This window comes from Lactuca serriola, chromosome 4 (genome assembly GCF_051521515.1).
Source record: "Lactuca serriola cultivar US96UC23 chromosome 4, Lser_US96UC23_V15, whole genome shotgun sequence".
NCBI lineage: Eukaryota > Viridiplantae > Streptophyta > Magnoliopsida > Asterales > Asteraceae > Lactuca > Lactuca serriola.
The window spans coordinates 20,676,625-20,688,719 of NC_136411.1; the positions used below are offsets into that span (position 1 = coordinate 20,676,625).

The window sequence follows — 12,095 nt, forward strand, 5'->3', positions numbered from 1 at the left end:
ATGGGATCAAACATGTCAAGTTAAGCAATAGTTGTTTGGGATCCTACTATCTAGGAATTACATATTTTATGCATTTGGTAATTGCTACCTACTGAGTTTGATTAAGTGGATGGGATAAAAGTCACCTAACCATTTACTTGTTTCGGTACTTGGATCCTAGACGTTAATAAAATAATGTTTTCGAAGAAATAAAATGGATTAATTTTTAAAGACTTAATATTGAGAATAGTAAATGAAATTTTGTTAAATTCTATAAATAATTATTAATACTCCTACGCCCTGTAAAATCTTTTTCTCTTTCTCTCTCTCCCCTCTCTCTCTCTCTCTCTCTCTCTTTCTCTGCTGAGTTTTAAAAGATAGTAACATTGGATGGTTGTAATTTCTATATCTGGTTTAATACCTTGAGATTCTTCCTTAAGGATAAATAAAAACTATATATACTGAAAGATCCCATACATGAATAACCTCTGCAAATCAGTTAGTCTAATAATGATGCTTTGATGGAAGCATTATTGTGATGATGTTGATGTGACTCACATCATACTGAAATAATCACCCTCGTCTTGCAGAAAGTCTTAGATAATTATGAAACATATCAGATGTCTCAATAAGTGAAGGATATATTCAATCAGAACAGTAGAACGTGCTTCAAACATTTTCAAACATTAAATAAAAGGAAGATCTAAGAGATTGTGTACTTAAATAGACTTATAGTTCAGTTAAGGAAAATACAACATAAACCCATAAATCAAGAAAGGACCAAAATGATTAGTGTTGTTTCTATTGTGAATAAATTGTACACTAAAAAGGAACTACTCTTCTTATCTCACCAGGTCTTATCTCACCAGGTTGAGGAAGTGTGGCATGACCGCGCTTCAGATATCTATATGATAGAACTATTTATTTTTCCACCATTTACTTGAGTATTTTATACTGTATATGACACTAATAATTGAAATTATGTGATGATGTTTTGGAAGAAATAAACAACTGATTCAGACGAATGGTATTTCGTGATGAAGATATAACATGTGATGTTATAGTATTTAAACAATAGATGTTTTGTACCTATTCTTATAGGAACATGTAAGAGTTGAAATTTATTAATAAATTTAGATTTACTTATCGTTTAATGTATGTTCACATTCATGATTCGAAATGATGTATTTTGTGTTAATAATATTTTCTTATAATGTTATTTATGAAGTTAATCTACAAGTTTCATTAAATTAATAGTTCTAAATATAACACCTATACAATCAAATTATATGTGATTAAACTTATCTATTTCATTATCATCGTGACTATATAAATATGAAACACATATACAAACTTAAAAAGGATGGAATTTTTTAAGGCAAATGAGTTTGATTCATTTGATATATGTGAATCATATTTATATGAGAAGATGGTTCATAAGTGTTCTTTATCTATTAGTAGTTAAAGAACAAAAGGCTTGACAAAGAATTATGCTTAAGTAATGTATGTAATCTTTTCAATCCATGAAGAGATTTAGTGATAGATGCTTAATCAATTTCACTGATGAATTTTGTTCGTTATTGTTGAAACTTTTGATTTGCTCAAATTTTTTCATAATGAAGATTGAAATATAACTTAATGAGACCATCATTAATCTTTCGTTGCGACAGAAAAATGAGTTCTATAAACCAAGTCTTCTTGGAGCATCTTAGGAGTTGTGGAATTAATTTACAACTCATTCCGTCAAAAGCACTCACTTGTCATTTACATAGTTCTTGTGACACAAGATCACCTGGTCACTTGGATTTGTCATATGATGTTCGAGGTAGCCTTCATATTCTTTAATGGGATAGGGTCACCCGACCATTGGTTGAATGTCGAAAGTACAAGCTTTTGAATAGGATAACACATACTTTGCCTTCTGTTATATGATAACAATACAATATATATATATTTTTTAATACACACACACACACACACACACACACATATATATATATATATATATATATATATATATATATATATATATATATTCCCAACCAAACAAGTAGACTAAATACTTTCATTAGACTAAGGATGAAATGTTATATTCTTATCTGAAAGGTATAAAGTTATGGAGTTTATGTTAGACAATAAGCTTAACTAACTTTAGCATCTACTAATTGCATTTATGTAAAATTTCCTAAATGAATGTTTATGATGAAGTTTCTACCATCCCATTAATTGTCATTCCATAAGATATTTGCTTACAAAATTCCTTTTTTCTAAATAGCAGCAATTTGGAACCTTAAGAGCTAAAGAACTATAAGCTAAATGCATCGTAATTTGAAACTAACAAGTTTTTCAACTGTTGTTGAATTTGTTCAATAGCTGATGAGAAACTAATAAAACACATAGAGATACATTCATGTATGATTATCAAGTATGGGCTTGATTAATTTTCCTTGATATATTAAGAATATAAAGAGTAAGTGAGTTTTCAAAGGAGAAAACATACATGAATGAAAATCTTTTCAGAGTTAAGCTAACATATCAAGTAACAATCATACTTCTTATAAAATGATTACATAGTGTGATTTAATTATAAATCAAGATGACTCTTGTGTTTTCTATAAATCTAGTGGGAGCGCAATAACATTCCTAGTCCTATATGTAGTCAACATACTAATTCTTGGAATAAAGATCTATATAAATAGATCATGGCAACTTAAAAGATTAAATAAAATTTCATAAATTGTCAAGAATCTTAAAAAGCTTAAGATAATAGACTCTGAGAGAGTTATCTTTTCAAATACCACATGACATGATTTTGAGCATTCCTCAAAATCCTAGTATAATGTTTTGAACTAGATAATATGATTGCATTACATACGCCGTTACAATTGGATTAATCGTATGTGTCGTGATTATGCATGAAGGACAGAAAAATCATATGCCTAGAGCATGACAAATTACATACCAATATAGTATATTGAGATGATTCTCAATCACAATCAGGCATTTCCTCATTATGAATGAAGAGAAAGTTACATGGATAGTAATTCCATGTAGATTTTAATTATAGTTACACATCAGAGTTAAAGTATATTGTTTGTTCGGGGAATCACATATGAAGATGCTTAATGTTTAGTTCATTTATGACTGTGAGTAAACCCATTACATATGTATTGGTATCTAAGTCATATTTAAGCATCTAGAGCATTCTTAATAGGTTTCTCTATATATGAATTATATATATATATATATATATATATATATATGTGTGTGTGTGTGTGTGTATAATTGAAAATGTTTGTATTCACAAAGTTTATACAAATTAAGTTTGTCGAATCTACTTAACAAAATTCCTTCACTGGCTAAAGCATGAAAGTCGCGTTGGTGCTATATAATCTTGTTGACCTAAGTGGTTGTATTTGATTGAAATTTACCATTTGTATATTGGAACTATACAAGCAAGATATATTGTAATTAGTTGATATATTAAATACAATCTTTCATTAAATAATTGTTGTGTTCTATATTAGTATGTTTAATCCTTAAATAACCTAGTTACTCTAAATGTCCATATTCGTTCATAGTTGTGGGAGCACCTATGAGGTAAGACTAATATGAATGGATTGTTTGATTTACATGGTGATGAAAATAGCAAGAGATGCTACCAACTTCATAGGTACTTGATTGGAGAACAATTATTGGACTTTTACCCGCATCAAAATCATTTTGTGGATCGTAGTCATAAGTGATGTTTGATAAAAGGTTGTATCTTTGTATTCTTGGACTAGATATATGTATTTGGGAATTGAGTTTAGGAATTGTTGTGCTTTGACATGGTTTAATATTGTTCTGTAAAAGGAAATTATAAGGGCCATCGTTGAGTATGACATGAACTACGTGATGGGTGTATGTATTCAAGATGGGATATGTTCCTCTTATTGGTTGAGAGTTAGACATCTAAGGCCTTACTAAAAGTTAAACACCACATGAGATTGATCATGATCCATATCTCATGTTCAACATCATGTCTGAGACAAATGAATAACTAATACCACATCTTTAGTAACAATTACAGCTTTGAGATTGTTGGATCCATATGCTCAAAAATCATTATTGATTGATATTACTAATAACATATGATCGTATATGGTCACACCTTAATAAAGTTAGTAATTACTTAATATTTATTAAGTATTTGATTATTAATAAATAAATTCAAGTCTTGTATTTAATTAGAGATTTTTTTATGAAAATAATAATAAAATAAAGAATAAACTAGCTATTATATCATATGGTATGATTAATAAGTTATGTACAGATGTTTTGGACACTTTGGCTAACCAAAACTTAAATAATTGGTTAGATTTATTTGATTAAAGAAACTAGAAGACATTTTTGTCTTTTTTTTTGTCCTCATGGACGAAAGTGTATAGGGGTGTAGGAGGTTATTTATGTAGCTTCCCTCACTTGTTCCCCACGTGTAGTTTCACTTTATAATGCTTTAGAGTATTATATTATCATGACCTTACTTTACATGGAGTATATAAGAGTGTCATATGAATGAGAAAAGAAGTTCTTTTGGTCATGTTTTCTCCTCCTAAAAGTCATGTCCTCTTTCTCTCTATATCATCTAGTTGTTGATGTTAAGTGCTTTCCTTTGTGTATTACTTTAGTGCTTATTTTTAAGCACTTAAAAGCTTAAAGAACAAAGCATACAAGGAATCCAACAATTCTTGGGACCGTACTCTTGATGGTGGATTCTTGTACAAAAGATTATCCTCTTTGATCTTTCTATCTTCATCAACACCTAAAACCAAGTGGGTTCAAAGGCTTCAAAATTTGTCATTCTAAAACACCATATGGTTAGTTTTAATATCATTCTAACCTCTATAAAAGGTTCCTTGATGGTTTTGTTTCGAAATAATCTCGAAAATAATGTTGTTATTTTTAAATCATTCGTTGGGGTTTTTAAGAGAAACTCTTTTATATTTTGTATCAAAAATCATCACTTCAAGCTTGACCCAAAGGCAAAATGGTCAAAGTCAACGGTCAAGAAAAGTCAATAGTCAACCAAGTCAACGCTCACCACAACGTGGAGACCTCTTGGCCACGTCGTGGGCATACATGACAAAAAAAGTCGACATGTAGGACATTGCCACATCATGGCAATCCCTTGTCTACGTTGTAGATCCTGGCAGAATGACATACTCTTCATTAAGTGTTTAATCCTTACAGATTTAAACCCATAACTTCAAATTTGGTCCATTTCAATGATTTAATAAATAAAATTTCCAACTTTATCCATTAGGATTCCACCACAATGCAATATTTATAATTCTAAGTCCAACAAGTGCTTAAAGTGATCCAAACTTGTGCATAGACACAAGATGACTCCAATTATGGCTCTTTTCTCAATCATCAGAAACTTAGAGACCACAAGAGGACCATATCAAGCTCTAGAGTTCCTCAAACTCCAAGAGCATCCATGGAAGGGACCAAAACTACCCATAACGATCCCAAAATTGAATCTAGAAGATGAAATACCAAGGTATGAACGTTATGCCTCTAATAGCTCCGAAATCAGAAGAGAATGATGGATCTAAACCAGCTCCTTGCTTCCTTGCACTAATGTGAACTTCCTTTTTCCTTAAGCTCCACCAAAATCCAAATAATAAACTCTAAATCAAGAAATTAGACTCTCAAACATGCATGGAGGCTAGGGTTTTGTTTTAAAGGTTTGGAGCCTAAAGAGGACTCCCTAAACCTTGAGTTTAGGTTCTTAAATATGGAAGAAACCCTAAAAAATCATGTGCTTGGGCTGTAGAATATTCCACATCATGACATTCCTCTTATCACAGCGTGGTAGCCATCAGATGTGTGCTTTATACAATTGGCATACGTCATGGTGCTCCATTCACCACGTCATGACACAAGATTCTTTCGAAAAAACCTTGCCTTTGATCCCTTTAATTCCTCAACTGATCTATCCTAGAAAACGGGTGTTACAATTCATCCTCACTTAAATTATTTTTCGTCCTTGAAGTTGGTCCTTATAAATTATCTCTTATATCCACTACAACCTTCATGCGATTCCTTCTGATCCCATATCAATTGCACTGGTCGGCACAACTCTCTTACCATGGTTAATATTCACCACCTCCATGCCTTCACAAACAAATGCAAATCTATTCTTGGACAAGACGTCTAACAATCAACATCTCAATTGCCGTAGCACTAGGTCGAAGCCTTCCCAAATGACTACTGCTTCTGAAACAAATGCTAATTTAATCTTTTAGAAAAAAACATACCCCCCGCCGAAGAAACGACAATTAACCACATCGCGAGAAATTAATTCCTTAACTATAATTTGAAGACTCTAAGGCCGGACCTGACAATCTGGCGAACAATTTCATCCTATAAACCAACCATGCTAACCAAAAAATCACAAGTTCGATATGCTCATTACACGGTCGACCGTCGTCGTCGAAAACCTCACACAAAGACGCAAGAGCAAAACCTTGAACGAGAAAAATCAAACACATACTAAAATAAACTATATACCAATTTGGATCTACCAAATGATCCACCAACCACTAACGACTCTCAGGCTTACCCCCGATCTACCAACCACTAACAACTATCGGGATAACCCCTGATCCACTAACCACTAATGACCTTGGGCTTACCCCCAATCCATCAACCATTACTACCAAGGTCACTTAGCTAAACATATGCATATACCAAACCTATGAAACTTAACCATCCTAATTCGGAATTTGGGTTGTGATTCGGACCCCAAGTCCTAATCAAATAAGAACAGACAAGAAGATCCTTATCGCAACCCTCGATCTGAGCTCTTAACAATCTAGAACCCTTTAAGCATGATGATGACCTACAAAACATCAACACAAACTACAGTTAAGACAATATGAAAAGAATTTAGTCAACTGACAACAACCCTGATGTGGAACCCTATAGATTAAGCAGTTGCATAAAAGTTTTAACTTGAGAAATCCTGGCTAAAGACTACATCCTGGTATGAGATTCTCCCACTACGAAATCTCCACTCTCCCCCACATGGAATATACAAATTATTTTAACGCAACCAAGATGAAACTAAAGCTCCAATCATACTAACTAAAGAGCTACCCATTCCTTCCCCAAAGAAACATCCATAAGTGGAGTAAGATGCTCCTTCAAACCATTCAACTCAATCCCAAAAGTTTCATCAAACAAGAATAGGTAGAGAGGTTAATTTGAAAGTTTTGAATCTATGTCACCCCATCACTATAGTCTATGTATCACCTTGTACTATCTCGAATGATAATTCGTACACAAGACAATAACCAAACCAAAGGAAATATTTTAAAAACAAAATTCAACACATAAATGCAAAATTAGATACTTGGAAACATGCCTACGGTTAACATAGTCGCCACACCTTGACCCTGTGAAACAAGCTGGAATCCTTTTTCTTCAGTCCTAGGCACCTCAACCTTCCTTTGGCACCCATTTGACATCTGCCAAGCTAAAGGTGTAGGATTCTATACTTCTCCAAAAATGAGAAGGAGACAATGGGATCTGATGTGGCCCTCCTGGTCGCAATGAAAACAAACCTGCACACTCTACCTGTAATCCCTTCCGAAATGCCCTTCCTTTCCCTATTTGTGACATGCAGAAAATCAAAACACACCATTGCGAAATTTCCCAAACTTACCACAGCTGAAACTTGTCTACTCTTCTGCTCCTGATCTCGAGTCAGTGGACTTGAACCATTTAGTTGTGCATTGCAACTGCAATGAAACTGGCCTTTGCTCCTTCATTTGGGTCTCTATCTCAATCTCTCTCCTCCTATCATTTAATTGTAACTCATCCAAGGCCTGGTACTAGTTGTTCTCCACGAACTCTGTAATACCGGTGTTGAGCATACTCAGGTAATGGGTTATTTGCACCTGCTCCAAGGCTGCATAATCATGGTAAAATAGGGCCCTCTCATGAAACATCTTGGTGATTTTCGTCACCGACCTTGTCGTCTTCTTGAGCAAAAAATACCCATGTGTCACTCACTCACTCACTCACTCACTCACACACATACTCTCTCTCTCTCTCTCTCTCTCTCCACAGGTGGGACATACTCCACCTGAAACATCTCCAAAAACTGCTCCCAAGTCACTATGACTCATTCTGCATGCAAAAAGGTCTGGGTTGCAAACTTCCACTACACCTGCACTCCCTAGTGAAAAAGTTTTAGCATAAACTTCACTTTCTGATTATCGAGGCACAAACATGTGGAGAAACATCCATCCACGTTAGATATCCATCTTAAAGCAATAATCGGAACCTTATCCCCGCTGAACTCTGGAGGCTTCGTGTTACTGAAATCCCGGTACTGCATTTTTTAGTACCCGTTTTACGCTCAATAAATGATTTACAAAGCCCATTTACCCCCAATTGTTAAAATTTTACATGGTTTTTAAGATTCAAAAGACAAATTTATGTTAAATTTTACAATAAACTTTAAATCTTCTGGTTGATGTTTGTTTGTCCCATTCAGTTGGGATTGACTTGCTTTGGTGGGTTTCTCATTGCCTATTCGATAGATTAGTAGGAGTTGGGCTTCCTTTTATGAAGTTCAACATTCTTAAATGAATTGACGACTTCATAACTCGTTTTTTCAAGTTCGCCTAAGTTTCTTAGGCCTCCTCCGCATTTTCGAAGGGTATTGGTGGGAGTTGGTTTTCATCTCATACAATCCAAATATAGCTTTTTACAAGTGTCTTGAAATAAATTGACGGCTTGCATCTCCACTTTTCATCACAGGTGCAACCCGAGTTCCTCGGGTTTCCCCTCCGCTTATTTGACGAGTTGGTGAGAGTTGGTTTTCTTTTTATGAAAATCAAAATATAAAATATTGTTCTTTGCAATTGAATTGACGGTTTTATTTCACTTGTTATTGCAAGTGCAACATGTGATTCATAGGTTCCTCATTGCCTATTTCATATGTTTTGCTAGGAGTTGGCCTTCTTTTCATGAAGTCCAAATTATTTTTGTAATGAATTGACGAAATTTATTTCACTTATTAAAGCAAGTGCGACCTGTTTTGGTGGGTCCTCCATCTCCTATTTGATGGGATGATGGGAGTTGGGCTTCTTTTTATAAAGTCCAAAGTTTTTATGGAATTGGCGGTGTGATGGTCTTTATTTTATGAAGTCCAATTTACTTTTATAAGGAATTGACGATTATTGTTTAGACGTGACGTTGAGTTAAATTATTTAGCAACCATTCCACCCTCCTTCACCTTACCTGAACCACCACATAATGTTTGTTTCGTCATCATCGTCACACCACCATTAGTGTTCCCTGTCTCGATCTATAGCAAAACAAGCGCAAGAGATAGAGGTGGTACCTGACTTTGAAGTCGAGAGAAAAATGAATGATTACAATCAATCTTTCAAGAAAAAGAGGAGTTGGTGTTCGATTGATTTTGAGAGAAATTTTTAAGGGGATGTGATTGAGAATATAAAGGAGAGACGCCTCAATCTTCTTCTCCATTTTACAGCCTTGGTCTCGATTTAGCAGTGAGAAGAGAGGTTTGGTGGTCGGTTGGAGGATTACTTCTTCCTATCAATCGGCTAAAGAAGAGTAGGTGTGATTTGGAGTGCTGTCAATCACATTATGAGAACTGAAGGGATATGACGCAAATAAGAGATGTCAATGTTGAGTTTCTTGATGGATACACACGCACTCAGAAAGTTATCCAAGAAGGTTGTTGCCCAATTTTTCTATGAGTTGGGCTATATTTTCTTTTTGGCAATGTTTTAAAACCTAGGTTTTTAGTTGAACCGGTGTGATAACCAGTTCACGGGTCAACCGGTTGAGCCGCTGGGTCAACCCGATTTACGGTCTTTTTCTATTTTCATATATTTTTACTTTTTTGCATACTACATAGACATATAAAACCAATAATTTGATGTCCATAAAGTTTAAACATTGAAAAACATATCAAAACATGCTATAGATCAATCTAAACACAACAAACCACCACATAAAGTATAAATAACAAAAGAAAACACAATTGTAGACGGATCCAAACGCGCCATGACCAAACCAAATCATGGATCTTGAGAAATTAGAGTATTATAAGCATCGATACCGCGGTCACTTAGTAATTGAAATTCACTATCAACTTCATGATCAACATGGTTACCTTGTGATTCAGAAGCCGGTTCATGCTCTTGCTCATCAAGCATATTTTCCAAATCATCATAATTAAGTTATCCTTCCCACTCTTCTTCAACCACCCAAAATCCTATCTTATCAATATTTTCATAGTCAATAGGATCGTAAGACCTCATATCAACCTTCAATATATAAAAACAATCACAAAAATCTCAAATATAACTTGGTCATTTTATAGCATAGTATATCTTAACAAGATACCATACCTATGTTGTAAACGCAAGTTGTAATGAACAAATACAAGATCATTTAGCCTTTGATGTTCCAACCTATTCCTCCGTTTCGTGTGAATCCTTTCAAATACACTCCAATTACATTCGCAGCCGGAAGAAGATGTGGTTTGACTTAATATTCTAATAGCAAACTTTTGCAAAACCGGAATATCTTCGCCAAATAACTTCCACCACTCATCTACAAAAGATATAGTTAGCAAAAAAATATATTAGAAAATAGAATATTTTATATATAATAATAACACATTAAATTTAAATCATATCTGGACGAGTAAGATTACGTGAAGCAACGACACTAGATCTACCAAAGGTACCTTCAGCATCACGAAACCTGCCTAAATTCAATGTAATATTTAAAACGTCATCACCTTTAAAAGTCTTCTCAACCATTTCAAGAACGCCTTAAAACACCTCATTCTTCTTACAAAGATTTGCATGATCATATTGAAAAACGGGATTCAACCAATACGCCGCACAATAAATACTTTTTCTTAACATCCTATCACAACGACTATCAATTATGTTAGTATAAGGCCTGTATAATTCCTTCTTCTTCTTAAACAATTCCTTAATCCCTCTCCTTGCCTGACGCATTCCCTCGTAAACATAACTAATTTTAGGTTTTTCATCTAAAACACACAACTGCAAAAGCTTTAACAAAAGGAGTCATTACTTTCACTGTAATCAAACAATTCTTCCAAAAGATTTCATTCAAGACAATATGTTTACATTCAATTGCATTTCCCACATTCAACATCTTCTTAAACTCATTAGATATGACAGTTGCTTGTAAATCTGCTTTATGGGCATACAAACTTTGCAATGCAATGAACACAATACCAAACCGAGTAGCACCTGGACGAATGATTTCTTTCCAACTAGGTCTTTTTCTTAACCAATTCAAGGGCCACTTATGATTATAAACAAAAACAGTAACCCTCGATGAAAGATTGACCAAACTTTTCACATTATCCATTTCTGAAAGATCCTTTAATACAAGATTAAGACAATGCGTTGCACATGGAGACCAAGTAATAGAAGGATATCTTTCACATAACTTAGTACCAGCAAGCTTGTAATTAGCAGCATTATCAGTTACCATTTGAACCACATTTTTTTCTCTTACCATTTCAATAATCTCAGCTAACAAATGACACAAATTTGTACCATTGCTCTCTATATCAGATGCATCAACATATTTAAGAAACAATATCCCTTTAGGATAATTAACCAAGAAATTAATCAAATGTCGTTGCGAAATATCCCTCCACCCATCACTCATAATTGTGCAACCAATATCAACCCGTTGACTTCTAAATGAGTCAACTAACAATGAAGCTGACTTTTTTGCATCTATCAGTAAATTATCCCTCATAGCATGATAAGTAGGTGCTTTGTACCCATAACCAATATTGGCTACTTTATCTACCATAAGTTGAAAAAAAAGGAGAGTTGCAAGCATTCATAGGTATACATGCATCATAAAACCACATAGCAATAGCTAAATCCACATCATGTATTTTTACATTACTTTACATTGCAGATTTGATAGTGGGCTGGGAAGGATCATTTATACCTTTCGTAAAATATGGATGCAAGTTTGAAGTAGATTTTCTTTTTCCCTTTTTCACAGTTGACATTTATGCT

The 12,095-nt window shown here is 34.0% G+C and overlaps 1 protein-coding gene across 1 annotated transcript; it reads right to left on the reverse strand.

Annotated features, from left to right (window-relative positions):
- Nucleotides 1–10,250: 10,250 nt before the first annotated feature.
- Nucleotides 10,251–11,880, reverse strand: LOC145098105 (uncharacterized). Its single transcript, XM_079035779.1, has 5 exons — nucleotides 11,178–11,880; nucleotides 10,874–11,077; nucleotides 10,730–10,783; nucleotides 10,457–10,626; nucleotides 10,251–10,337 (listed from the first exon to the last, which is right to left on the reverse strand). Exons 1-5 carry the CDS (start codon nucleotides 11,878–11,880, stop codon nucleotides 10,251–10,253), a joined length of 1,218 nt encoding a protein of 405 aa, XP_078891905.1.
- Nucleotides 11,881–12,095: the final 215 nt, after the last annotated feature.